This window comes from Mus caroli, chromosome 7, assembly GCF_900094665.2.
Source record: "Mus caroli chromosome 7, CAROLI_EIJ_v1.1, whole genome shotgun sequence".
Lineage (NCBI taxonomy): Eukaryota > Metazoa > Chordata > Mammalia > Rodentia > Muridae > Mus > Mus caroli.
The window spans coordinates 123086038-123112804 of record NC_034576.1 but is presented as its reverse complement, the minus strand read 5'-3'; the positions used below and the strand labels follow the sequence as shown (position 1 = coordinate 123112804).

Below are 26767 nucleotides of genomic sequence, written 5' to 3'. Positions count from 1 at the left end.
TCGCCTTTCCCCGCCTCCTTTGTTCCTTCCTAAGCTATTATTGGCTGATGGCCTTCGGACCCGCGACCTTTTTTGATATTCTATTGGCTGAAGTCGCTGTCACTCCATAGGCGGCTCATTCGTGATTGGTCAAGGTGCCTCCCGGGTTTGAATCGTCTCCCCGGCTTTGGGAGGGTTCTGCCAAAGTGCCACGTTGGGCCGGGCAGCAGGCGTGAGGAGCCGGCTCCCGGCGCCACCCGGGGCGCGCTCGCTAGGGCGCCGGCCTTTGGGCGGCGCGGGATAGCGGCGAGAGCTGCTGCGGGACCGGCGTGTCCCGCCCCAGGGTGGCTCTGGCTGAGGGCGGCGGGGCCGGGGGAGAGCCCGGGGCAGCGGCCGAAACGGCAGGGCGGCGGCAGAGCCCGCTGCCCCCGGACGTCCCCGGCGACATGCTGGCAGATAACCTGGTAGAGGAGTTCGAGATGGAGGATGAGCCGTGGTACGACCACCGGGACCTCCAGCAAGGTGAGGGCGAGGTCGCCGGTGGGAGGGGGCGGGATTGTTGGGGGTGGGAGTCCGGGGGTGGCAGGTGTGGAAAGTGCTAGAAAGTTCCTTAGGCTGAAGGTTTGGGATGCCGCGGCCCGGTGCTTCTTGCCCTCACCTGGCAACGGATCCGCCCATCCCGACCGCAGAGAGCGACCGCGCGCGGCCCACGGCCCTGCGGGTGCGCCACACAAGCTGATGCTCGGCGCTTTAAGAAAGCGCTTGCCCGGCATGAGCGGATGGACCTCTGAGGTGGGCAGGAGTGGACCAGCTTGTCCTGCTCTAGAGGCGAGCTGCTGACCTGGGTCCAGGTCGTGCTGCCCTGCCCGCCCCACATCGCCTTTCATGGTCCGCAGAGTCTGCAAGCCGCTGCAGGTGGTGGGAGGGCAGTGCTGCTGTGCGGTACCCGCGCCATCACACTGTGAGAGTAAATTTTTTTTTTGTCCCGTTTTCCAGAAAGCAGAGGCTAAAAGATTTAGGTGGATTCCCTAAAGCCGAGTATGAGGAGCCTGTAGACACTGTTCAGTTTCTTAGCACCCCAGTTTACAACTTACTCAGGTTGGATATTAAGCTGTTTTGTTTTGTGTTTTAATTTATTACTTAGCCATCGTTCATCAGGGGCTAAATGAAATTATTTGAGGGCAGCTCTTACCATGCCTTTATCTTTGCATTCGGGTTTTCAATTAAAAATAATCCTGCCTTGTTTTTCTTGCATGGGGCATCTCCAGAGACAATCTCAAGAGTACCCCCAATCTGAAGCCAGTGGCCCATTTTCTTGTACATTCATAGCAGGATTTTGTGTTTGGGGACACTGATAGGCCGGCCCTTAACACCCTGGTAGGCTCCTTTAATTCTCCCAATAGCATAAGGTGCTGCAGTAGGTACCTCTGGCTGAAGAAGATACTGTTGGGGAGACTAGGTATTCACTGCAGACCCCAGAGTAGACATTCTTAACCACCATGCTGAGGGATCCGCAGGAATCCTTTGTGCTATTCTGCATAATGATCTCCACTCCAAACTTTTTGTGAAAATTAATATCTCTTTTGAGTTGGCTCTAAACACCGCCTCTTGTTCACAATTCAACTGAATCTGATGGGGGAAAATTCGGGCTTGAATGATCCATACTTAGAAAAAGAAAACAGGTAGCTCGTTGGAGAGATGGTAATTTGTTTTTTTTTTTTTTAATTCTGTCTGTCTTGATTTCTTAATGTGAAATGACCTAAGCCCACATAGATCCCTGTACTGCTATAATTGAAGCTGCCTAGCAGTTACAATGCCGACTTGCCATCACATTCCTCCATGTCCACAAGACAAATTTGTTAGACATTTAGCCTACTTGAGATTTGCCCCATAAGGATTGATGACCTACTTTGATGCTTGAGGACTGAAGCAACCACTGTGGGATTGCTTCTATGAATGCAGTTCATACAATCCAAGCGAGAGATTTTTCTTTGCCATATTTAAGAAGGATCCGAAACCTTCAAGGACAGGCCAGTCTCCCATATCTAACATCATATATAACACATCATAATAGAAACTTAATTTAGTATTGGTTGGCCTGAACTGAAGCTCTCACACAAGATTAACGTTTTCAGCTCTCCTCAATTCAGTGCCCTAGTCTACCCAACAGCCAAGCCCCCTCTCCCGGAGGTTATCAGGAATCAGCAGTTGTACTATCTCAGTCTACTGAGTGGTAAACAAAGTACGTGTGGGGCTATGTGTGGCCCTCTTAACTTCTGGTCCAGATGAAGGAGTCACATCGTCAAGTCTAACAAACCCTAACCTCTGGGCTAATTTGCTGTTGATTTCCATTTGGAATTTCTTCTCTACTTTCCAGAGGCTTTCATAGCTGTTATCACAGTGGACTTTGCCATGGCTTCTGCATCATAAGTAGCCATATAAAGTACAAATGGAAGATATGAAATCCTGTTAGCTCATTAATATGCCCATGAGAGAATGATGGCTGCTCTTTTGAGCATCTTTTCCCCATTTTGTTGACTTACATGTTAAATGGTTTTGTGTATATGGTGTGCTGGGATTGAGGTAAGCAGTGTATCCCCAAGCCAGCCTAGAACTACCTTTGAACAGAGTTTACAGTTGTTTCTCAAGAACATACTGGCTTTTTTCTAACCTAGGTATTAATGTAGGCAGTGGCACCACTTGTTGTAGCCAGCTGTTAGGGAGGCAGGACTCCCACTCAGTGGGATGCTGTTCATGAATCTACTCATAGAGACATCTGGAGATGTGAGTAAATAAATGGGACACCTTCAGTACTTGCTGCTAAGGAGTTTGCGAACAGCTCTGTCTCTGTGTAAATTAAGGAACTCTAGTCGGATTTTATCATGTGTTCTTTATGATCTTCTTTATTAACTTAATGTAGATTTGTATTGGATAGATGGCCTAAAATAAAATGCTTTACAAAAATAGTGAGACTTGTTTAAGACTCTATCTTACTTAAGCCTCCCACAGTAGGCCGGGCCCTCCCACATCAGTCACTGATTAAGAAAAAACCCTATGGGCTTATGTACAATCCAGTCATGTAGAGATAGTTTCTCAATTTTGGCTCTCTCCTCTCTGATAATAGTACTATATTGTGTATCAAATTGACACAAACCCAGCCGGGGTGTATATGGAAGCCAGAGGAAGACTTGTGGGAGTCAGTTCTCATTCCGCCATGTGGTCCTGGAAGCTGAACTCAGGTTATCAGGCCATAATGACCCACTCACTGAACCCAGGTCTTTTTATTTGTTTGTTTGTTTTTTTGAGACAGGATTTCTCTGTGTAGCCCTGGCTGGCCTGGAACTCACTTTGTAGACCAGGCTGGCCTCGAACTCAGAAATCCGCCTGCCTCTGCCTCCCAAGCGCTGGGATTAAAGGTGTGCACTGCCGCTGCCCGGCAGGAAGACTTCTCATTTTACTCTTTATGTATGTGTTTTGCCTGCATGTATATCCATGTCCCACTGGAGTTGTAGGCAAGTAATCCACCGTGGGTGCTGGGAACTGAGCCCAGGTTCTCTACAAGAGCAGCCAGTGCACTTAACCTGATCCATCTCTCCAGCCCTATGGCCTGCTTCCTAAAACAACTTACCAAAAGGAGAAAAAAAAACCCATAAATCCAGCTGAGCATAGTGGCAGGTGTGGTGGTACACACCTTTCCAGGTGGATCTGAATTCAAGGCCAGCCAAGGTTATATAGTGAGAACATGTCTTTAAAAAGGGGGGGTAGGGGGACTCTAAAGCTTTAAGAGTTTTACACTGTTTTCATCTAGTAATAGCTGCTGTTATTTAAATGGACAAATTGTGTTAAACGTTGTTAGGGCCTTCCTTTCTAGTCAGAACAAAGCCATTCTTACCTCAGTCAGCTCTGGTCTCTTGTTACGTGTAAAGCCACAAAGAGGTGAAAAGGCTTTGGTGAGGAGACATTTGTTAGAGGACTGAGTTGGCACGCTAAGAATACTGACAGTAATCTCTGGGCACAGTCTTTTCTGGGACAGCAGGAGCCTTCTATGTAGGTAATGATGGCGCTTGCTTTGAAGTGTGCCCCCAAGAACAAGGTGGAAGAGCTTCAAAGACCGGTGCAGTTGTCACTGGCGGAGGGAGCTTTGCAACCTTTGGGACAAGGGTTTGCGTCACAGGTATATGGATCACCAAATGAAGTGGGAGTTTAAAGGAATACTGAAACACCTTTTCGAGCTGAGTAGGTCTAAGTTTCACATGAGCTCATCCCTGAATTTCTAATGTGCACTTAATCGCTGAATCATTGTTTAGAGAGTCATTAAAACTGACACTGTTGGTTTGTGTGTGTGTATGTTTATGTTGAGGTTGTGTGTCTGTGTTCTCAATTAGAGTAATGTTGGCACCAGACATTGACTACGAATGTCACCGGATGACGCACTTGCCTTTGTAATAGGAAAAGCTTTCCGCCTTAGTGTTCTTGAATTACTGCTGCAGATTACAATTAATAGAAGACTACCCTCAGCTTTCTAGTTGTTCATGCTTAAGAAACAGGTAAAATAGTAAAATAAAAAGACTGTAGTACATTCTGGAAGAAAGATCTTTTAAAAAAAAATAGCAGTCAGTTACTATTGCTAATGTTTTTGCCCAAGTGCAAGGCTGAGTGAATATTATTCAAAGCTAGCAGCTTACACTGAAGGTAGAGCATAATAGGGCTCAGGATGGAATAACTCAGTAGTAGAGGCCTTGCTTTTGTATATGAGGTCCCTAGCATTAAATAAAAAAATTTTTACCTGCCTAGACTGGTTGGTAAAAGAATTAAGAGATCACTGGTACGCGACAGTAAATCTATGGTATTTATAGGGACTGTCGAAGCCAGGCCAGTTCAGTAGGATCTAGAAAAGACAATGGAAGTCCTCATTGTAATAGATAAACAGGTGTGCAAGGCTTTGGACGGGTAAGATTTCCTTCCCTTTTGTGCGTTAATTAAAAAGTAAAATTAAAGGACATTCAGCATTCTCCTGTCCCCTCCACCAATTACTTAGAAACGCTTCTTGGGCTTCCTGCCAGCTTTTGGCTCCTTTTGGTTATGGAGGCCAGATGCTACACAACAGGAAATGATGTGTTTTAAAGACTGAACAGTCGGGTGTCTTTACACTAACAGATGAAGTAATGTCCTATTATACAGTGTGACTTCATGGGCGCATGCTTGTAGTTACGCTTTGACTTGCTAGAGTTCTAAACACTCCATGAAATATTCAAGAGCCCGAAGCGTCAGGTTACTGAGCCTGGTGCAGACTCTGTATAACTGGAACTAAGGACTGAGATGAAGATGAGTCTGAAGATTTTATTTGTTGTTGGCTAATGGGAAACAAAAAAAAAAAGAGGCTAGATTTGACCTCTACAGTAGCAGGGAAGATGCTACTGGCTGTTGGAATTGGCAAAAGCAGTTCAGAACTGAATGGAGGTGTGTGAGGAACTCAGGTCTTGATTCTGAAGAAGTTTCAGCTCAAAAGTTTTTGTAGATTCAATTGGCTTAGTTTGGTTTTAGTTTTATTTTTTTGAAATCAGTGAGAAGTGGCCTTTATTTTGTGAGAATTGTTTTTTATTCTGTTTTTATATTTTCCATTATGTATATTAATTGCATATGGTAATGTGTTGTGTACAGACATTCTCATATGAGTATATAGTGCATGATGAGACTATTCTCTCCATTATCTGCCATTCACCCTTTGGTCCTCCCACCCCCTATTAGTCCCTTTTGTTCCCTAGATAGTTTTGCTTACTGCTGTGTGACATACATAACATACATATAAATGTACATGACTATGTATCTGTGTGTGGCTTTGAACTTGTGGCAATCTTCCTGTTTCTGGTCCAAAGTGCTGAGACCATGTTCCATTATAGTTATTCTTCATTCAGTGAAAAAAGTTAGTAATCTGGCTGGGTGGAGATGTTTCACTGGCTGAGCTGGCCAGAAACACCCAAATGTCTGAACTTCTCATTTCTCTTGCTGTCACTCACAGGTGACTAAAGCCCTAGACTAGGGAGCACTATAATTATATATATAATATAATATATTATGTATGTGGACATATCTTTCCTCAGCCTTGAAACTATGCAGACATGGGTTTGAGCATTTAGTTCAGTGGTTAAGTGCTTGCTTAAAATGTAACAGAGTCCAGTGTTTGAGCCCCAGCATTGAAGAAGGGAGAAAAACAATCTACTTCCCAGCTAGGCATGGGGGGGGACCACATGCCTGTAATTCCAGCACTGATGATATGAGGCAGAAAGATTGGATTTAAGACCATCCTGAGTTATGTATGAGACTCTTGATGAAGCAGAAGGGATGGTACTTTGGAGCCTTTGCCTTGTGTGCAAGGTTCTAGTGATGCGAGAAGAAAACACTGCAGAGGTAGATGATGAAGAGTCCTGGTGACGTGAGTTAGAACCTTTGGTTTCTGACTGTGACTCACCATGTGTGTTTGGCTGAGTACTTTAATAGTTTTGTCCTTCAGGTTGTCTCATCTGAAAAAGTTAGGTTTTATATCCTATAGAAACATATCAAGATTAATGTCTCTTAAATGTTATTGGTTGTTGAAAAAGGTTTTAGCTTGTGAATACAAGATGGAATTTGGCTTCTTTACTGGCCTTAATATAACAGTAATATGTATTTTTAATATTACTAAAATTAAAAGAACACATTTTAGCAACTATCGATCGATACAGTTTCATTTTTAAATAGTGATAAATTTGTAAGGTACATGGTGATAAATTTGTAAATTTTATGATGCTGAATGTGTGGTTCATATAGTTTAATCTCAGCTGCTTGGCAGGATGAAGAAGAAGGTTTTCAATTAGAGGTCAGCCTGGTCAACAGTGAGGCCTTCATTTCAAGAAAGAACATCATGAAGTTGCTCCTCAGGCCCATGGTCCAATAGCCTCAGGTTTTTGGCCACTTTTGTAGAGAGAATCTTCACCTAGTGTGTGGAAGCATCACCTGTCAATAAAAAGCCTCTGGCCAATGAGTTGAGGCAGGGTTAGTAGGTGGGACATCCAGGAGAGAGAGAATTCTAGGAAAGAGTCAGGCATGGAGGTGCTTCCTAACGCAGAGGAGAGGTACCCATGCAGCAGTACTTAGAATAGAGTAAATGGGTAATTAAGTTATGAGCTAGTCAGGAAACAGGCCAAAGCTTTGGGCCTAGGTGTTTATTCATATTTAAGAAGTCTCAGAGTTATAATTTCAGGGAACAAAGAGGCAGGTAGAAAAGCCTACAGTGACACACTTTAACAGTATAATGTATAGGTTCTAGCTCATGGAATGGATCTTAAATTTAGTAATTAAAAAAAAAAAGTGGTTGGCTGCTCCCATAACATTGTTCTAATATTGCACCAGTATATCTTGCAAGCAGGTCACTGTTGTAGGTCAAGGTTTTGTAGCTAGGTAATTAACGTCCAAAGTACCTGCCAGCACCACAGGGTCGGTCATTAGGAGTAGAGCTTCTAGCTAGGCATCAGCACTACTTTTTTCTTGTCTTCACCGATAGTGCCTTACCAATAGGTGGTGGAAAGCGACCAATAGGTTGTGATGTTTGGGGGCTTCCAGGGAACCCCTTTGGGCAATTTCTCAACAAGATGCAACCCAAGCTTGGCACTCTGGGTTTTACTTGGTGGTATAAGATGTCTAGTTAGGGCATTGTCTCCCCTATTATTTGATGACTCCATTTATATTTCTTCCTTGTGTGTGTGTGTGTGTGTTATGTACACATATATTTAAGCTTCTACAGTAGATGTCCACATGGTTTTCCAAATGGCCTTTAATGTTACTTGGTTCTCCTTTTGCTTCTCTCCAGTCCTGGGAGGGTCTGGGAAGAGCTGGGGAAGGTAAACACGTAATGAAGACCCACAGGAAAAGTGTCTGTGTTTGGAGCGGAGCTGGACTGGGTTTGTTGCTTTGTTCCCACCCCACCCCCACCCAGCACAATACTAATTATGTTGTTGGATGAGTATTACTATATTTCATGATACATATTTGTATTCCAGTAGCTGAAGTAATTTACCATCACATAGAATACAGTTTAAAATGTCTCTGCCGTGGCTTGTAACAATCTTACGTTATTGCTCTTTGGCTGCCTCTCCCATTTCAACTGATTCCACTCTCTTCTGCTTTCTTTCTCCTGGCTCTTTGCCAGGCTATAGATTATGATAAGTTATTTCCTGGCTCTTCCATGGTGACTTCCCATCTTTCAAGCCATAGCTAAAATTAGATTCCTCCTTACATAATTTAACTTTTTGCCCGTATAGTTAGTATCAAATTAATCAACAAATCCTTTCAGCCTTTACTTTCTAGTCATGTTGAAGTCTGTTGCTCTTTTCCATCACCAGCGTCTGGTCTGAGCTACCATCCTTTCTCACTCCTGCTTACAGTGTCCTCTCACTGTGCTCCTTATCTCATTCCATGTGTTTGTGTGGCAGCCACAACCGGCCTGCCAAGCCTCCCTAGTCTCTCCATCTACTTTGGCGTACAAAGTGGTGCTTGATCTCTCTAGTTTAGTCCTGCACGAGCTGGCCTACCTTGGAGTCCCTCTGATTTACTCTCTATGTCCTACTCTGCTTCAGCAAGGCTTCCTTAATAGTTTCACTCAGGATTCCTCCCAGGGACTTGGCACTTGCCTTGCCTCTGCCTGGAGTTCTGTTCCCTCAGATGTACACTTCCTCAGCTTCTTTACATCCTTATTGTAGCATCCTCTGTAGTTAGCCTCTCTCATCCAAACTCCTCCATACATCTTCCTTGCTTTACATGGTCTTCCAAGTTCTTGGTGTTCTCTAGTATATAACCTGCTTTCTCCCATAGGCTGTAAGCTCATGGATTCTTAAAATCTTAATTCCTTATATTCCCCAGTACCCAAAGCATAATCTGATCTTCCTGAATGTCTCTCTCTCTCTCTCTGTCTGTCTCTCTCTCTCTCTCTCATTGTGTGTGTGTGTGTGTGTGTGTGTGTGAGAGAGAGAGAGAGAGAGAGAGAGAGAGAGAGAGAATACAATTTAAAAGCACCATTTGGGCAGTGATGGTGCTATCACATTTGAAGATTCAGTATTTATGTGTTCTCTAGTTTCCCTTAGTAGCTTAGGAAAGTCAACAAAGTAGGAACTTCACCCATTCTGTTCTTGTAGCCAGAGTTTAGAATAGTGCCTACCAAGAGACATCTTTAAACCAATGACCTGCTAGAAATACTTTGTATATTACAACTTAGCTTGGAAAGACCATTCTGTATTATTCCATTTGATAGTTACAATCTGATACTAACAGAATAATTGTTTCTCAAAACAAGACAATTAAGTTTAGAGACCTTTACAATCACCATATGGGGGCTAGGAAGATGGTTTATCAGTTAAGAGCATGTATTGAGTCTTAGTCAGGGTTTCTATTCCTGCACAAAAAAATCATGATCAAGAAGCAAGTTGGGGAGGAAAGGGTTTATTCAGCTTACACTTCCATACTGCTGTTCATCACCAAAGGAAGTAAGGACTGGAACTCAAGCAGGTCAGAAAGCAGGAGCTGATGCAGAGGCCATGGTGGGATGTTACTTACTGGCTTGCTTCCCCTGGCTTGTTCAGCTTGCTTTCTTATAGAACCCAAGGCTACCAGCCCAGGGATGGCACCACCCACAATGGGCCTTTCCCCCTTGATCACTAATTGAGAAAATGCCTTACAGTTGGATCTCATGGAGGCATTTCCTCAAGGCTCCTTCTCTGTGATAACTCCAGCTGTGTCAAGTTGACAAACAAAACCAGCCAGTACATACTGTTCTTTCAGAGAGCCAAAGTTCAGTTTCCAGCACCCACATGAGGCAGCCTACAACCACCTGTAATTCCGACTCTGGCCTCTGTGGGCATCTGCACTCATTTGCACATACACACACAGAGACAGAAACACACACAATTAACAATAATAAAAATGTAAACATTTAAAATCACTTCTAGAAAATGTTAGTCAGATCTGGGTCTTATACCTTCCTTGCCTTGAGGTCATTACATTTCCAACTGTATATCATAGAGTAGGCCCATAAAATGCACTACATGACAATTGTTTCAGTTACCTGTGTCACCATAATTGCTGGGATTTTTAAAGTAAAAGCCTTGTACTCTGGCAACCCCAGCAAGCTAAGCTCAGCCACCTATCTTCAGTACACCATTAAAGAGACAGATGATTGGGAGGCAGAGGCAGGCGGATTTCTGAGTTCGAGGCCAGCCTGGTCTACAGAGTAAATTCCAAGACAGCCAGGGCTATACAGAGAAACCCTGTCTCGAAAAACCAAAAAGAAAACATAAATAAATGAAAGAAAGAAAGAGAGAGACAGATGATAGTGAAAAACAAAAGATTTATTTAACATCTCTATCCTGGGAAGAGGAACAAATATGAGGGGCCTACATCCCCATGTCCATTTAAGGGATTACTAACATGAGGTATAGGTGACTAGAGAACAGAAGGTTTATATAACTAAGCAGTGCTTGTCAAGGTGAGGTCCTGCCTATGTTGTTTCAGCTCTGGTCTGTCGTGTTGGCTGGGCTGATAAGTTGTCAGTCAGAACTGTATGGAACACAGCCTTTCCTCTGGTAGGGGGCTCCTGGGGGAGATTTTAATTATTTGGGGGACAGGGTACAGGTGTCTCTTGAGATATCCTGTCAGGGTGTTTACATTGCCACTATTATTGTTTTGTGTTTCTTTTTCTGTTATTACTATGTTTCTATTCCTGGGATTGTAATATAATAAAATCTGTCTTATTTGCACATATGCCTAAGAAGGTAATTGATAAATAAGCTTTAAAACAGAGAAGCCAGATGTGGCGACTCCTACTTGTAATCATAGCATGTGGGAAGGTGAAGGAGAATTGCTGTGACTTCCCAGGTCAGCGGGGGCAGAGGAGCAGGGCTGGAATAGCACCTGGCCCCATGTTTAAGGGAAATATGAAACAAAACCATATTGCTGCTTTGCTTAAAAGCTGTGATAGGGCTGTGTGGCAGTGGTACATGCCTTTAATCCTAGCACTCAGGAGGCAGAGACAGGCAGATCGAGGCCAGCCTTGTCTACAAAGTGAGTTCCAGAACAGTCAGGCCTCACAGAGAAACCTTGCCTTAAAAAAATAAAAAACTAAACAAAATGAAAAAAAAAAAGAACAAAAAAGCTGTGATAGGAATTGGGGTTGGGAGAGACAGACTTGTGTGTGAAACAAGTATCTCACCACTGGCGTACTTCTTCATTTCTTGCATTAATGTTTAGTTGCCCTGAGAGTCTAGGATATAGGGGGTTGGAGAGAGCTCAGTCATTAAGAGCATGGCCTGCTTTTGTGGAGGATCTGGAGTAGGTTCTTAGCACTCACAGCAATCAATAGTCACAACCACATGTAACCCCAGTTCCATGGGGTCCAATGCTTGCTTCTGACCTTCAGCGGTACATAAACTCTCATACACACACACACACATTCAAAGGAAAAAATTTAAAGGAGTCCAGACAACAAACTTTGCTTTGCCAATTGTGTTCACAGTAGCTTGCTAGAAATTTTGGAGGCTGCTAAGAAGCCTATCTCTTTGGCTCAAGGATTCATCCCAAAAGCACAATGTCAGGATTTGAATAAGTCTTTTACCAAATGACTATTTAGAATTGTAAGACTGAATGGTCATTTCTGAAAGAATGCCCACATCTCTATGAAATAGACTACTGTCTTTTATGTCTGACAGGGTGCATGAGAGAGTCCTTCACCTGCTAGCAGGCCCCAGGTCAACTGAATTTTAGGTAGGACTCGGATTTCTTTGAGGTCATTCTGTGTTCTACTGGGATCTGACTTGCATGTGTTGGGACTTGCTTCATCTACTTTAAGAACTGAGTTCTATACAAGGTTGAAGTGAGCTCATTGGACTTGCTGCGTCCTAAGAGTTGTTTGTTGTGCCAGATCTCCAGCTTGCTGCTGAACTTGGAAAGACGCTACTGGATCGGAACACAGAGTTGGAAGATTCTCTTCAGCAGATGTACACAACTAATCAGGAGCAGTTACAGGAAATTGAGGTAATTTACTCAGTGGGAGAGGTACATCCTCTGATGTGTGGCTCTCTGCTGTTGTCATCGACCTCTAAAATAGTACTTGCAGCTAGAAACAGTATTCAACTTGGAAGTAGTCTTTTTTGAGAAATTGAACCACCAAAGACACTTTCTTTAGATGTGCCTAGTAGGTAAGTATGCTCTGATTAAAAAATAGTTTTCTCTTCAACCTTGGTAAAGTATGTAAAAAGTAAACAATCTAGTATTTGCCAGTTTGTAAAGCAAATGCTATGAAGTTGTACTTAGGTTTTTAAGTTTCTTTTTCTTTTAGTAATAAAATTAGTTATGCAACATGGAAGGTATACAGGAAAGCACGCACATGCAGAAACACATGCAGAAAGCATGTACATGCGGAAAGCACATGCAGAAACACATGCGGAAAGCATGTACATGCAGAAACACATGCGGAAACACATGCAGAAAGCATGCACATGCAGAAAGCACATGCAGGAACACATGCAGAAAGCATGCACATGCAGAAAGTACATGCAGGAACACATGTGGAAACACATGCGGAAAGCACATGCAGAAACACATGCGGAAAGCATGTACATGCGGAAACACATGCAGAAAGCATGCACATGCAGAAAGCACATGCAGGAACACATCCGGAAACACATGTGGAAAGCAAATGCAGAACAGGACTGTGCAGCCCAGCCCCCCACTGCCACCCCCCAGCTTGGGGAGAGAATGGCCCAGACTATTGACATTCCCTGCATACTCTTCTCTGGTGGCACCTCCCTCCCTCCATCCCTCCCTCCCTCCAACTAAACACCATTCCAAATTTAGAGTTAGGTAAGAAGGTTTGTTTTGATGCAGTATTTGATTTTATAGTTTATTTTAACGACCTATGCTTAAACTTAAAGAATTAGTCAAATTCTTGTTATTTATTTGAGACAGGAAGTGTTGTTCTGCAATCTGGGTCGGTTTGAGACTCAGTCCTCCTGCCTCAGCCTTTACAAATTTTTGTGAAGTAAACATACCGGTGCAGCCTACACTCAGATAAGGAGTGAAAACATTATCAGTCATTCCCTCACTACCCCAGTAGCCAGCACCCCACCCAGACACCCTGGATTAGCCTCTGTTTGAACTTCACATGAGTGTGGTGACTTGTGCAAATTTTAACCTAACTTTTACTTCGGTTTCATTTGCTTCTGTGGATTTCGAGTGCTGAATACACGCTCTGTCCCTAAGTCTCCGGGGTCCTAAGCTTTTCAAAATGTTTATTGACAGTTTTCCTCACTGGACAAGTAATTAAAACATGGAGTGGGAGTGTTGTTGTTTTCTAATTTACAAAAACAGTAAGGCAGGTGTGGTAATGCGTACCTTTAATCTTCAGCACCCAAACTGAAGCAGGTGGGCCTGTGAGTTTGAGGCCAGCCTGATCCACAGAGTAAGTTCGAGGACACCCAGGGCTACATAGAGAAACCCTGTCTTGAAAATTGAAAAAGATAGAGGAAGAAGAACAATTATGATTGAGAACCAAAAAGTCAGCATTTACCCCATCTCCCAGAGAGATCTAAAATGAATTGAAACCATCGTGGAACAAAATACTGAGAGGGGTGAGGGATACTGGTCAGCTGGTGAGAACAGTAGGAGGGGGGAATATTGAGACGGGTCTCACCATGTAGCCCTGGTTATCCAAGAACTCACCATGTAGACCAGGCTGGCCTCAAATTTGCAGAGATCTATTTGCCTCTGCCTCCCAAGTGCTAGAGCTAAAGGTGTATGTCACGATGTTGAGCTTCCAAGGACTGATTATAATACTAATCCCAAGTATTCTTCCAGAGGCTATTAGTGCATTTCAAACAGTCATTGTAAAAGATGATCAGTGACTTTAAGTATTGTTTTTGATGTTTAAAAATGGCTATCAAGATGACTTTACTCAGAACTTAGAATGGGAGGGGAAAACTGACTCCTTCAAGTTGTCCTCTGACTCCACATTTGTGCCATGGTATTCACACCCCCCAAGAAGATCCATACACCCAGACGATCCACACCCTCCCCAGATGATCCACACACACCCCAGACAATACGCACACCCCGCCAGATGATCCACACACGCACACCCCAGACAATCCATAAATGAAAATTTAGAACATGTTTGTTTTAAAGAAAATTGAGCTGGTGTGATAGGGCATGATTTTAATCCTTCCACTTAGGAGGCAGAGGTGGGCAGATCTCTGTGAGTTCAAGGCCAGCCTGGTCTGCATAGTGGGTACCAGTAGGCTAACCAGGACTACATAGTTGAGACTTAGTCACACACACACATATTTCTAAAGTTTTATTATGATTTGTAAAATTTTATGTATGTGAGTGTTTTTTCTGCATGTCTATGCATCATGTTTCTGCCTGGTGCCCATGGGAACCAGAAGAGAGCATCCGATTCTATGGAACTGGAGTTATAGACAATTGTGTGCCGACATGTCAGTACTGGGAATTGAAGTCTGGTCCTCACGTAGCAACAAGTACTCTAAGCTGCTGAGCCATCTCTCAAGCCCTCACATTTTTAAAAAAAGTTGACTAAGCTATTGAAGTAGTGGTTCTACTGGCTTCAGAAAGGCCTGTGGCTTGTCTGAGTACTGATTTGAACACCTAGTTTTAAAATTACATTTATTATTAACCTACATTTGTATATGTATACGTATACACACACACACCTGGGTGTCTGGAGGTCAGAGGATAACTTGTAGAATCTCCTCTTCCTATTTGGGTCCCAGGGATCAAACAGGTTTTTAGGTTGGGTTGCCAGTGGCCGCCCTACACATCTAAGTTATTAAAGAGTACAGAGAAAAGTAGCTCTTATTTGCTTGTTTGTTTTCAGGTCCTGAATGGGAGCCGGAGGCTATGGAGGGTAATGGGATTTGACCAGATCTTTCCTACAGCCATATGTTCTAGTTACTTTTTTGCTTTTACACTTGTGCACTGTCCCAAGTGGTTCCACTTCACAGCATCCCATTTTGCAAGAATTCATTCCTTCTTGGGAATAGAGGGAATGGGGTGTGAGTATGTTTGTAAGTGAGTGTGTGTGTGTATAGGTGTAGGTGTAGTCATACATGCCAGCACTGAAGATTGAGGTGAAGTATTTTTCCCTATTGCTTTCCAAAACGTCTCTCACTTAACCTGGAGCTTACCAATGAAGTAAGCCCAGGGAATCTTCCCGTCTTTGCCCCCCAGGACTGGGATTACAGGTGTACTCTGCCATGCCAGCTTTTTTTTTTTTTTTTTAATTTTTACTTATATATGTGTATTTTATTGTTTTTAAGACGGGGTCTTAATATGTAGTTCTGATTCTCTGGGACTCAGTATGTAAACCAGGCTGGCCTCAAACTCACAGAGACCTAACTGCCTCTAACTTCTGAGTGCCAGGATTAAGGCATGGGCCACATAGCCCAGCTGTGTATGAGTGTTTTACCTGCATGTATGTAAGTGCTCTGCATGCCTGTTTGGTGCCAGAAAGCAGTTTCAAGGTTCTGAGCACTGGGCATGGTGGTGCACACCTTTGATCCCAGCATTTGGGAGGCAGAGGCAGGTGGATTTCTGAGTTCGAGGCTGGCCTGGTCTACAGAGTGAATTCCAGGACAGGCAGGGCTATACAGAGAAACCCTGTCTTGAAAAAACAAAAACCAATGTTCTGAGCACTTCTTAAGTGTGGGATTCTACCTCTGGAGACTTGTAGACGCTCGGAGGGAGCACTGGCCTTTGTATTCAGAGACTTTTGGGCATAAGCCCTTGAATTTGCAAATAGACAGACAGCCATGTAAATCACCTCTCAGATCTGTCTGCTTCGCTTGGAATAGTGACAAATGTCAGCACTGCATTGGTATAGGGTGCTCTGAAGGGAAGGTGAGATCATGGGAATGATATGTTTTGGACTTGTGTAATTACCACATCATTATTTATTCATTTGACAGAATATTTGTAGTGGAAAAGTCTTTAATTCTAAAAACAAAATTCTGTTGATTTAGTGGGCAAGCTAGGGCTGAGGAAATGGCTCGGTTGGTAACGTGGTTGCCGTGCAAACATAAAAACATGAGTTTGGATCCCCCGCACCCACATAAAAGCCAAGTATGATGGCATATGTCTGTAATACAGTGGCAGCAGACAGGTGGATCCCCAACAACCAGTGTAGTCTATGGGTGAACTCCAGGTTCAGAGAGAGACCCTGTCGCAAAAAAAATAAAAGGCAGACATCTCGTATCAGCCTCTGGCCTCCACACACACATATGCTACACATACGCACAAAAGCCAACTTGGTATGCTTTTAATATGTGACCTTTATTTTCATATTTCTCCTTTCCAACCCTGTATGTCCTATGGTAAATATATTATTGTAATTAGGGGAAATATACTTTTTATCATTTATTAGGAATTATTTCTTCGGGCTGGTGAGATGGCTCAGTGGGTAAGAGCACCCGACTGCTCTTCCGAAGGTCCAGAGTTCAAATCCCAGCAACCACATGGTGGCTCACAACCATCCACAACGAGATCTGGCGCCCTCTTCTGGAGTGCCTGAAGACAGCTACAGTGTACTTATATATAATAAATTAAAAAAAAAAAAGGAATTATTTCTTCACTGTTATTAAAGGTTATTTTTGCACAAAGTTTGAAAGACTTGGCTGTAATCTTTGATTAAAGAATAGTACTCACACTGCTGGGAAGCCAAATTTCCATTTTTGTTTTGTTTTGTTTTTGTTTTGCTTTTTGAGACAGGATCTCTCTATATAGCCATGGCTGGCCTGGAACTCCCTACTCAGAGATCCACTTGCTTCTGTCTCCCCAGGGCTGGGATTAAAGGTATGGCCATTATGCCTGGATCCTTTTGTTTTTTTAAAACCATGAGTTCTGGGGTCTGAACTCAGGTCCTCAGGTTTGCAAGGCAAGCATTTTCCAACTGAATTGTCTTCCAAGCCAGATGTTCTTGCCATAAATTAGGATTTTTGTCTATTTTGCTGCCAATCCCAAATCCCCCATTGGTGTTTTCTTTGTTTTTGTTTTGTTTTGTTTTGTTTTTAATTTTTTTTGGAACTCTTTTTCCCCTATTCAATGTAACAGTGGTGTCTCAGATTCTGAATTGAGAAAATGAGTCCATGTATGGACTTGAAGATGAATGGTGGGAAAGATAACCTTTTCATTCTATACAAAGTGAAGAAAAAGTCCTAATTTAGAGCCCAAAGCTAAACTTGCGTACTTACTTAGAAGCCAGTAGTTTTTCTTGAAGTTGCTGACCAGGTGACACTCCTTATGGGTTATTTGTGACTGATATTGAAGACTGAATGGCTTTTCTGATTAATTTCGGCTTAATTTAATTAAACTAAAACTCCTACCATGTGAAAAAACAAGCTCCTTAGCATTCTTGGGTTATCCTCAAGACCAAGTCCTCTCAGGCTAAGATATCACAGGTTCTTCAATGGCTTCGTTGTGTTTTTGTCACAGATTTTTACATAGTAAATAAGAGGCTCTTTCCGTAGGGTTTTAGTGGCCCATTTGCATGTTGACTTACTTCCTGTGTGTTGGCCACAAGCCTAAGGTGACAATTTTTTTTTAAAGAGGCTTAACTTGGGGCCCATGCAGTGTGTGGTGTGTATTGTAAGTATCTCCCCTCCAGGTTTCTGAGTGTAACGTTGGGGCCATGGGAAACAGGGAAGGAATCTAAGTGGAAATTAGTGGTTAGTAGGCTTTTCTCAGGAGGTCTATAGCCAAGCCCATCACAGAAGCTTTCAAAACTAAACCGTACTTGACATTTGTACTCTGAATTCTGTGGTATTGAACCTAGCTGCTGTGAACAGAGGTCTTGAAATAGATATTTAGCTAAGTTGTAATCCTTACTAAAGTATGTCAGAAATGGGCTACATAGAGAACAATAACCATTCCTTCCCAGAAAGAGAGTGACCGTGACAGTCAAGAATTGTGAGTTGATTGTTCTGTTGTTGCCTTGAGAGGATTGAGGGCAAGGTGCTGTGTAGACAAGAGCAAGTCCTCTGACAAATGCGTTTCTTATGTGGGGATGAGGACAAACCATCTAGGTCCCTGCAATTGTCTTTCAGGTGAATCTTAGCATTGCATATACAAAGTTTTAAAAACTAATTCTAAATAAAGATGACAGTAGCTACCTCTTCCTGAACACTTTCATCATTTGTCAGATACCAGAGTGGACTCTGTATATTAACTTTCATGTAAATAAATGCGTATGTAAGAGGACAGTTTAACAGGAGTAAAAGGTGTATTTTTATTTTCATACATCAGAGATACTCAAGTGAGTGATTCTCTTAAGAGGTGGCCTTGGGGTTTATCTTACACACTGAGATAGATATTCCTGGTTGTCAACCTCACTACATCTGGAATGAACGACAATCTAGAAATGGAGGGCACACCTGTGATCCAGAACTTGAGGCTTGAAGACACAGGCTTTTGATCCTGTAAGTGTTGGATAACGCATGCTTTTGATCTGGAGCTTGAGGCATAGCGGCCATGAAAATCTTAGGCTCAGGCAAGGAGGTACATGGCTTTAATCCCAGGAGACAGAGACAAGAAGATCTCTGAATTCAAGGCCAGCCTGGGACAGAGTAAGTTCCAACTAGAGAAAAGCTTAGGTCCAGGTGTAGTGGTATACACCTTTAATCTAGGCCATACCTTCTGCAGGAGGCTGACATAAAGACAATAGAAAAAGGAGGAAGGGTTTGTTCTTTTTGCCTGTTTATAGTTACCTGTCAGTGCATCTGTTGGAACCTACTTCTTCAGGATTCCATCTTATAAGAAGACCAGCTGAAACAACCCAGCCTTATGAGTCTGAGCAACTCCTAGACTCCTAGACTTCCCATTCACAGTTGCCCACTGTTGGGTTAGTTGGACTGCAGACTGTAAGTCTTTCCAATAAATTCCCTTAATATATACAGACAGTCCATAAGTTCTGTGACTCTAGAGAATCCTGCCTAATACATACACTGTAATGCAGAACAGTATATTCTTGGAGCAGGGATTAGATGGAGGAAAAGAACTTGGACTCTAAGTGTGGCAACTTACTGGAGGACAAGTAGATAAAAACTAGTAAAGCTGTGGGGTGGATTCCTCTGCTGCTGACTCCTGGCCCAGAAGAGTCTGAAACTGTGCTCAGTGGGTAGCTTTCATTCTGCCTGACAGATAGGGAGGGGTAAACATGGAGGGCACACAGCTTTCCTGCATCTGTTTCTTAACCGTCCTTATACCAAAAACAACACATAGTTTGAAGCCACATGTCCTGGTTGCATATATAGTAATCTTTATAGCCTCATGAGGTCCTGCTGAGGAAATCACTAAAAATTCGCAATGTCAAAGGGCCTTCAAGCCTGTCCTGTGAGCTGGCGTACCATTTCCTCCATATAGCTCTGGTCTTGACCTCACTAAAAGACCCCATTCGTAAACTGACTTTTCATATGTTCCCTGTGGGGCAGATACGTTCCATGTAGAGGATGTAGGAATAGTTTCTTTGTAAATAATTTGAATCTGTTTATACGTTTGCCTTTTTTAAGGTTATTGTGCATCAAACCCAAAGAATACTTAGGACCTGATATAAATTATAAACTGTCTTAAAAATGTTTATAGTATATATGCATTTATTTTGAGTGAGTGTGTGTGTGTGTGTGTGAATATGCAAATGTGGGACAGCTAGTTTGTGGAGGTCAGAGGACAGTTTACAGGAGTTAGTGCTCTCTCTTCCACGGTGTGAGCCCTTGAAATTAAAATCTGGTAATCAGGCTTGGCAGCAAGTGCCCTTACCACTGAGCCATCTTGCCACCCTAATCATATATATTCTGTTTACCCTAACTAAGCACTTGACCCAGTCCAGTAGTCCTAAGAAATAAAAACATTCCTGTGGATGAGCCAAGGGCAGAACCAAAAGCTTTCTCCTACAGGTCTGAAGTAGTTTCCTGTCAGAAGTTGAGTGGTTAGTTTTCACAAGGGATCATGAGAAACTTGTGAAGGTTCAGGCAGCAAAGAATAAGTGGATTTCCCTAGATCCCAGGCTGTGTCTAACTTTGCTTACTTAACATGTCAGTTTGGCAGTTTCTAACATCTACAACGGCTTACCACTTCTGAACCCCAGACTGAGGTCTTCCCCGTAAAGTTTACAGCAAATTTATTTGGTATTAGCGAATCTTGGATTGATTTGAGGCTGTTTGTAATATTCACACTTTTTGATGCCAAAGTATAAGTGCTGCCCAGACCTCACAGGGGTGTTAAAAACATGTTTTGTTTGGGAATAGTGATGGTGGTATTAATTCAAAGAACTTTTCAGAACACTCATATGGCCCTGCGATTCATATGAGAAAGTTAAAGAGTTAAAACGAGGTTGTTAGCTCTGTGCATTGCCACTGATAGAAGAATCTGAAAGGGGCTACATTGGATCACTGGCTATCAGTTAGCTCTGTTCAATGAAAGAAGACTGTTGAAAGCCAGTGCAAGGGTTGCACACCTGTAGGCCCAGTACTAGGAGGCTGAGTTAGGAGGGCCAAAGGTCAGAGCCAGCATGCCTGGGATAGATAACAGACGTTTTCTCAAAAAACAAAGGTCACTTGGCTCTGGTGGTACTTGAAGAGCTGGTTTCAGGAGTGTTTGTAAAGTCAAATCTGCTACTACCATATGGTTATACTTCAAACCTCCCTCTCCCTCTCTTCTGGTTGTGTCCAGAGGAATGGAGTGTTGTGTTTGGAATATGCTCCGCTTTAGTGTGTCCAGGTAGGAATGGGATGAGGGGCCAGGTGACCTAGCTGTGGTATTAAGATTGCGCTTATCCTCCATCTTCAGAAAGCACTCTTAGCAGGACCAAAATAACCTGCTAAGTATCTCATGAGTAACGATAATAGAGATAACATTCCTGTAGAAAAGAAGTAACAAGATTTTGATATATATTAAAGTATCTGGTAAAATTAATGTATTTTTCACGAGTTTTTGTCTAAAATGCCTCATTCAGGAAAAAAAGATTGATATTTTTTTTTTCAAGCAAAAAACCCATCAAAATCCTCTACTTTAAGCTTTTCCTTCCTTTTTCCTTTTGGTTAAACATATTTTTTAACCTTTTTTGTTTTTTAAAGATTTATTATTTGTATCCGTATGACTGTTTTGCCTGAATGTATACACATGCACTTGTGTGTATGCCTGATGCCTACAGAAGTTGGAAGGACCAGATCCCCTGGAACTGGAGCTAAGAGAGGTGGTAATCTGTGGGCTGGATGCTGGCAGTGGGTCGTCAGGTCCTCTATAAGAACAAGCGCTCTTCACCACTGCCATCTCTCCAGCCTCTGTTAGACACAGTGTTTAAACTTTTATCATGTTTTCCAAGCTTTCTTGAGGGATTATCATATTTCCTTTGGGGTTTTCCTTTTGAATATTAAGCATATAGTTTGTAAAAGTAGTCTAGACTCATGGAATGTAAGAGTTTGGGGAAGCATTAATGGAGCTAAGCACATTAAAAATAGCTTGTGCTGATTTTACTATTAAAACAAGGTAGTTTTGTTGGGATTTAATATTCTCTTTTCCATTAAGTAAACTGATGACGACAGTATAGTAAAAAAAAATTCACTTTTGGTCTTTGTCCCTGAATCCTGGCTTAGAAAGTCTTCTAAAGCCATTGTTGTCCAGAGTAATAGGATGACGAGTGGCCCACATTATTAGCTAGCCAGGAGAGATGTGGGCGGAGCATCAGGCAACTTTAGTTATCAACGCCTTTGACAAAACTCTACAGTAAGGCTGTGGAGCTTTTGGGCTGGCAAACACATCCCCATGCCAGGAGGGTGCTGAGCCCACAGGTGAAGCCCGACGCCCTCACCTGGCTTTAGTTGGTGTTGGAGAACCAGAGAATTGGTGTTGAGTGTGCAGGTTATCTCATCTGCTCCTGTTACCTGATCTGACTCCTCTTTTACAGTACCTGACCAAGCAGGTGGAGCTTCTACGGCAAATGAACGAGCAGCATGCGAAGGTTTATGAGCAGTTAGATGTCACAGCAAGAGAACTGGAAGAAACCAACCAGAAGCTAGTTGCTGAGAGCAAGGCCTCACAGCAGAAAATCCTCAGGTAGAATTTCTAACTGTTACAGGGGGCAATCTACAAAGGGGTTAGTATAATTTGAAGTAGAATGTGCCTGTAGAAGGTTGAGCAGTCTAGGATAAGGGTTTTTTGGGTGGGGAGGTGGGGGGAGAAGGAGGATTAACTGTAAGTCCTTTCCAATAAAGAAAGCCAAGTTTGAATGGCTCACACCTAATCCCTTTCATTGGTTTTGATCTTAATTTATTTTGACAAGCAGCAACCGGCTTCTGCTTTATTCATAGCCTGACAGAAACAATTGAATGCCTGCAAACCAACATTGATCACCTCCAGAGCCAAGTGGAGGAGCTGAAGTCTTCCAGCCAAGGAAGAGGGAGGCAGAAGGCATGTGACCAGGAGAGACCAGCACCCAGCTTCTCCTGTCTGAAAGAGCTGTATGACCTGCGCCAGTAAGCGCCTTCCTTGCTGTGGATTTGCAGACTGGGAGCATCCCATGTCACTGACATATTGTGGGTTACACAGATGGAACGCTCCATCTCAAGACACACCCTTGCGTGTCAGACACCAGTGGTTAGCAGAGCCCCTGAACCTAAACGTATCAGTGAGAGTTCATGGGTGTCAGTAACTTCATGAAAACAGTTTTTCTTTCTTTTCTTTTTCATTTTAATATGTTAAATATTAGTTTAAAATTAGTAATACTTCCACTGTAGTACAGATTTGGGAGTTGTATTTCACTTTAGAATGAAGGAAAAAATGGAAACTTTGGAAGCTGGGTTTGGTAGCTCATGCCTCTAATTCCAGCACTCAGGAAGCAGAGGCAGTCTCAGTACAATCAAGTCCAGAACATGGCAAGTTCAGGACAGTTAGGACTACACGGAGACCTTGTCCCAAATGAAAAGAAGAAAAGTATTTTCACCTAAAGAAATGACTCTATAATTTATAGTTTTGGGTTTGAGTCTTTAATAATGCTTACTTAACACATATTACATCCAGGAATGATGGCTAAAATGGGCATGTTCTGTGTCCTCAAATAGATGCTCCATAACCAAGACACACAGATAGGTACAAGCTGCCTTGGACTGAATAGAAGAGAGGCCAGTTCGTGTTTCTCATACTTTGGTTTTTCTCACATTACCTATGGCGATTTTGGGGTTTTGAGATAAGGTCTCATTCGGCCCAGCTGGCCTCAAACTCCTGATCCCCCTGCCTTCACCTCCCACGTGCTGCTGAGATGACATGTGTGCATCTGGCACTGTGCATGTTTTCTTAGAGCAGATACTAACTCTCCCCAGGTCAGAATTTCTAGATGTGACCCTTAAGCTGCCCCAGTGGTTCTGATGGGTAGCCCAGGTTAAAGGTCCAAACACTGTGTTCCTTAACCTTGGTTTCATGTTATGGAAAACATTTAAAACTCCATAGGTCCAGGCAGCAGACCAACAATGTCCAAACCAGTGGTGTGAGCTCCAGGTTCTAAGACCACCACCCAGCTGATCGTGATCTCCAACTAGCGATAAGAATTTCTGTCCATTATATTTCCTAGTAAGCAGCTGTCTTTCTGCTGGCCTTGGCATGCGTTTTCTGTACTACTTTTACTATTGGGGGAAAAGTCGACCACAAAACCTGTATTTGCTTTCAAGAATTCACCAGCCTCATACAGTTTCATGTAGCCACTGCTTGTAGTATGGAATGGGCTAAAAATTGATGTCACAGCTTTTAAAAGACGTAGTTGAAAAGCAGCCTCCTCTGCACTCAGTTGACCTTTATATATCCCATGTCTCCTCACAGACACTTTGTGTATGACCACGTGTTCGCTGAGAAGATCACTTCCTTGCAGAGCCAACAGAGTCCTGATGAAGAAGAAAATGAGCACCTGAAAAAGGCAGTGACGATGTTGCAGGCCCAGCTAAGTCTAGAGAGGAAGAAGCGAGTGAGCGTGGAGGCAGAGTATAAAGTGGTGCTGAAGGAGAACAGTGAGCTAGAGCAGCAGCTGGGGGCCACAGATGCCTACCGAGCCCGGGCCCTGGAGTTGGAGGCAGAGGTGGCTGAGATGCGGCAGATGCTGCAGGCAGAGCATCCTTTTGTGAATGGTGTTGAGAAGCTGGTACCCGACTCTCTGTTTGTTCCTTTCAAGGAGCCTAGCCAGAGTCTGCTGGAGGAAATGTTCCTGGCTGCTCCAGAAGCACCTAGAAAACCACTCAAACGAAGCAGCAGTGAGACGGCGCTCAGCAGTTTGGCAGGGGATGACATTGTGAAGGACCATGAGGACACTTGCATCAGGAGGGCTAAGGCTGTGAAGCAGAGGGGCATCTCCCTTCTGCATGAAGTGGACACTCAGTACAGTGCCCTGAAAGTGAAGTATGAAGAGCTACTGAAGAAGTGCCAGCAGGAGCAGGACTCACTGTCACACAAGGCTGTGCAGACCTCTAGACTACTGACTAGGGACCTGACAGGACTGGTCACGCAGTCTGAGGCCGGGGCCAGTGGCTGGGAACCCACCCCTGTAAGCCCCGAGCCCATCAGTTCCCCCACCACTACACCTCCAGAATACAAAGCTCTATTTAAGGAGATATTTAGTTGCATCAAGAAAACAAAGCAGGAAATAGATGAACAGAGAACAAAATACCCTTCTCTCTCCTCTTACTCGTACTGAGACTCCGGTTGTAACTGCTTGTTTTCACTCACCTGACTCCCCTGCAGACGTGTAAGTGCAGTCTCCAAAGCTCCATGTTGCTAATGACACCTGCCTCATTGCTTTGCTTAGTTGGCAAAAGCAGGAAAAGAGGTGACAGAGGATGTTGACTCCAAGGTCCCTAGGAAATCTCACGATAGACTGGCCGCTGGTTGGTACATTGATTTCCAGGAAAAGCCCCAGAAGCAGTAGAGGGAGAGCCATGTACTTGGGAGTAGGCTGAAGTACCTAACAGTGTAGGGTAAAGGACAGAATTGGAACAGAACTAAGGCTGTTGCTTTCTTTCATAGCGTCTCAGACTACTTGGAACTCCAAGGACTGCCTAACTAAAGTACTTTCACAAACACTAACATTCAGAAGGATGTTGAGAAAGCAAGGATCGAATCTGAAATGGATGACATTAACAAGCTCCTTAAGCCCCTGGAGTTTTATTGCATCTGCTAGCACTTGAATGCTGACTGACAGACAGATCCCTAATATATCCAAATTCAAATTAATACCATTTGAAATGGCAAGTCTTGGCTTAATCAACGCCTGTTTGTATATGCCCAGCATTCAGCTGCTTTACTCAAAGCTAGGCATGTCATAATAATTGTGTTTTCAGATGGAAACTAGAGAAGTCTCTTAGGTGTGGTCTGCACTGGCCACTTGGCAGGCACAGGCTGCTTCCCCTCAGTTGTTAACCCTTCCCAGACCTGCGGCAGTTCCTGTCGACTTCCTTACACAGTGTTGATCTTCTGACTGTGCAAACAATCTTCCTCTCACTTGCACACTTTTAATTTAAAACTATTTAAGAGAACCATGGTTCTGATTGTTGTGTATATTTTTCTAAAGGCTGAATAAAGCTATCTATGAATGTGAACAAATGGATCTACGTCTGTTGTTTTGAAGTTTACGGCTGAAACCAGCTGGCTTTCCCCCAGTAGACTACTCAAGGGAATTTGGAAGGGATTTCCCCTTGGTTTTTGTTTTTAAGAAAGAAATCCTTGGGACTGAATAACTTAACACAAATTCTACCAATGTTGCTAAATATTATGACTGAAAAATTTTCCACAATTATTTTCACTATTTCAGAAGTGTCTGGCTTAGTTCTGAATTCATAGCACTTAACTCGTTAATTGTTAGAGCTTCTGATCAGATAATCATGGTTAAAGTACTTTTCAGTGTTTCACTATTGGGCTAAGACAATGGCTCAGTTATGTAAGGTGCTTGTTGATACAAGCACTAAGACCAGAGTTCACTCAACAGCACCCATGCAAAAGTGTGATACAAGTGTGGTGGGCATACACATAACCCCCTCACTACTGTGGAGGCAAACACCAGCAGATCCCAAGGACTCACTGGCCCTAGCCAATCTGTAAGCTCCAAGTTCAGTGAGTAAAGGCTGGAGCAGTGGCTCAAGGAATGGTTCATTGGTTAAGAAGGCCTGAGTTTGGTTCCCAGCACCCATATCAGGCAGCACGCCACTGCCTATAAACTCCAGCTACAGGGTCTGGGATGTTTCTGACTTGGAGCATGTGCAAACACAACTTTCTTTTTCTAAAAGAGTAGTGATAGTGGAAGACAACTCAGTGTCAGCCTGGGGCCTGCACATACATTGACACACTATAAAACAGTAACACTAGTTAAGTGTTAAGACGAGTATTGGTTCTAAATTAGATGTGCTTTTGAATTATGTTTTATACCGGTGAGGCAAAGGGTCTGACTTCAGTCCCCAGAACCCACATGGTGGAAGAGACCCCCACACCAGTGGCACTCACATGCCTCTACATACATACTCACAAACACAAAATGTAAAAATTTAATTTCAACTTTAAAGCTGCGGCTAACCTAAAACTCACTGTAGACCAACCTGGCCTTGAGCTTGTAGCACATCTGCCTGTCCAGTCCTAGGATTCTGAATATCACCTCCATGTTTTCATATTGTATATTTGTTTGATTGATTGTTTTGAGATGGTCTCAGGTAACTGATGACCCTAAACTTGAGAC

General features: G+C 43.2%; 1 protein-coding gene across 1 annotated transcript; it reads left to right on the top strand.

Moving 5' to 3' along the window:
• The first annotated feature begins 165 nt into the window (after window positions 1-165).
• On the top strand, window positions 166-25640 carry Cdr2 (cerebellar degeneration related protein 2). The gene is made up of 5 exons (XM_021167645.2): window positions 166-501; window positions 11924-12036; window positions 21971-22119; window positions 22374-22538; window positions 23875-25640. The coding sequence occupies exons 1-5, from the start codon at window positions 426-428 to the stop codon at window positions 24737-24739; spliced, it is 1368 nt and encodes a 455-aa protein (XP_021023304.1). The 5' UTR covers window positions 166-425; the 3' UTR covers window positions 24740-25640.
• The last annotated feature ends 1127 nt before the right edge of the window (window positions 25641-26767 follow it).

What these genes read in the sequence shown, in the direction of transcription:
- Cdr2 (XM_021167645.2), top strand. Translation starts at nt 426, where the DNA reads ATGCTGGCAGATAACCTGGTAGAGGAGTTCGAGATGGAGGATGAGCCG. An exon ending in TCACAGCAGAAAATCCTCAG is followed by an intron (nt 22,120 to 22,373) that starts GTAGAATTTCTA and finishes CTTTATTCATAG; the next exon opens with CCTGACAGAAACAATTGAAT. An exon ending in GAGCTGTATGACCTGCGCCA is followed by an intron (nt 22,539 to 23,874) that starts GTAAGCGCCTTC and finishes GTCTCCTCACAG; the next exon opens with ACACTTTGTGTATGACCACG.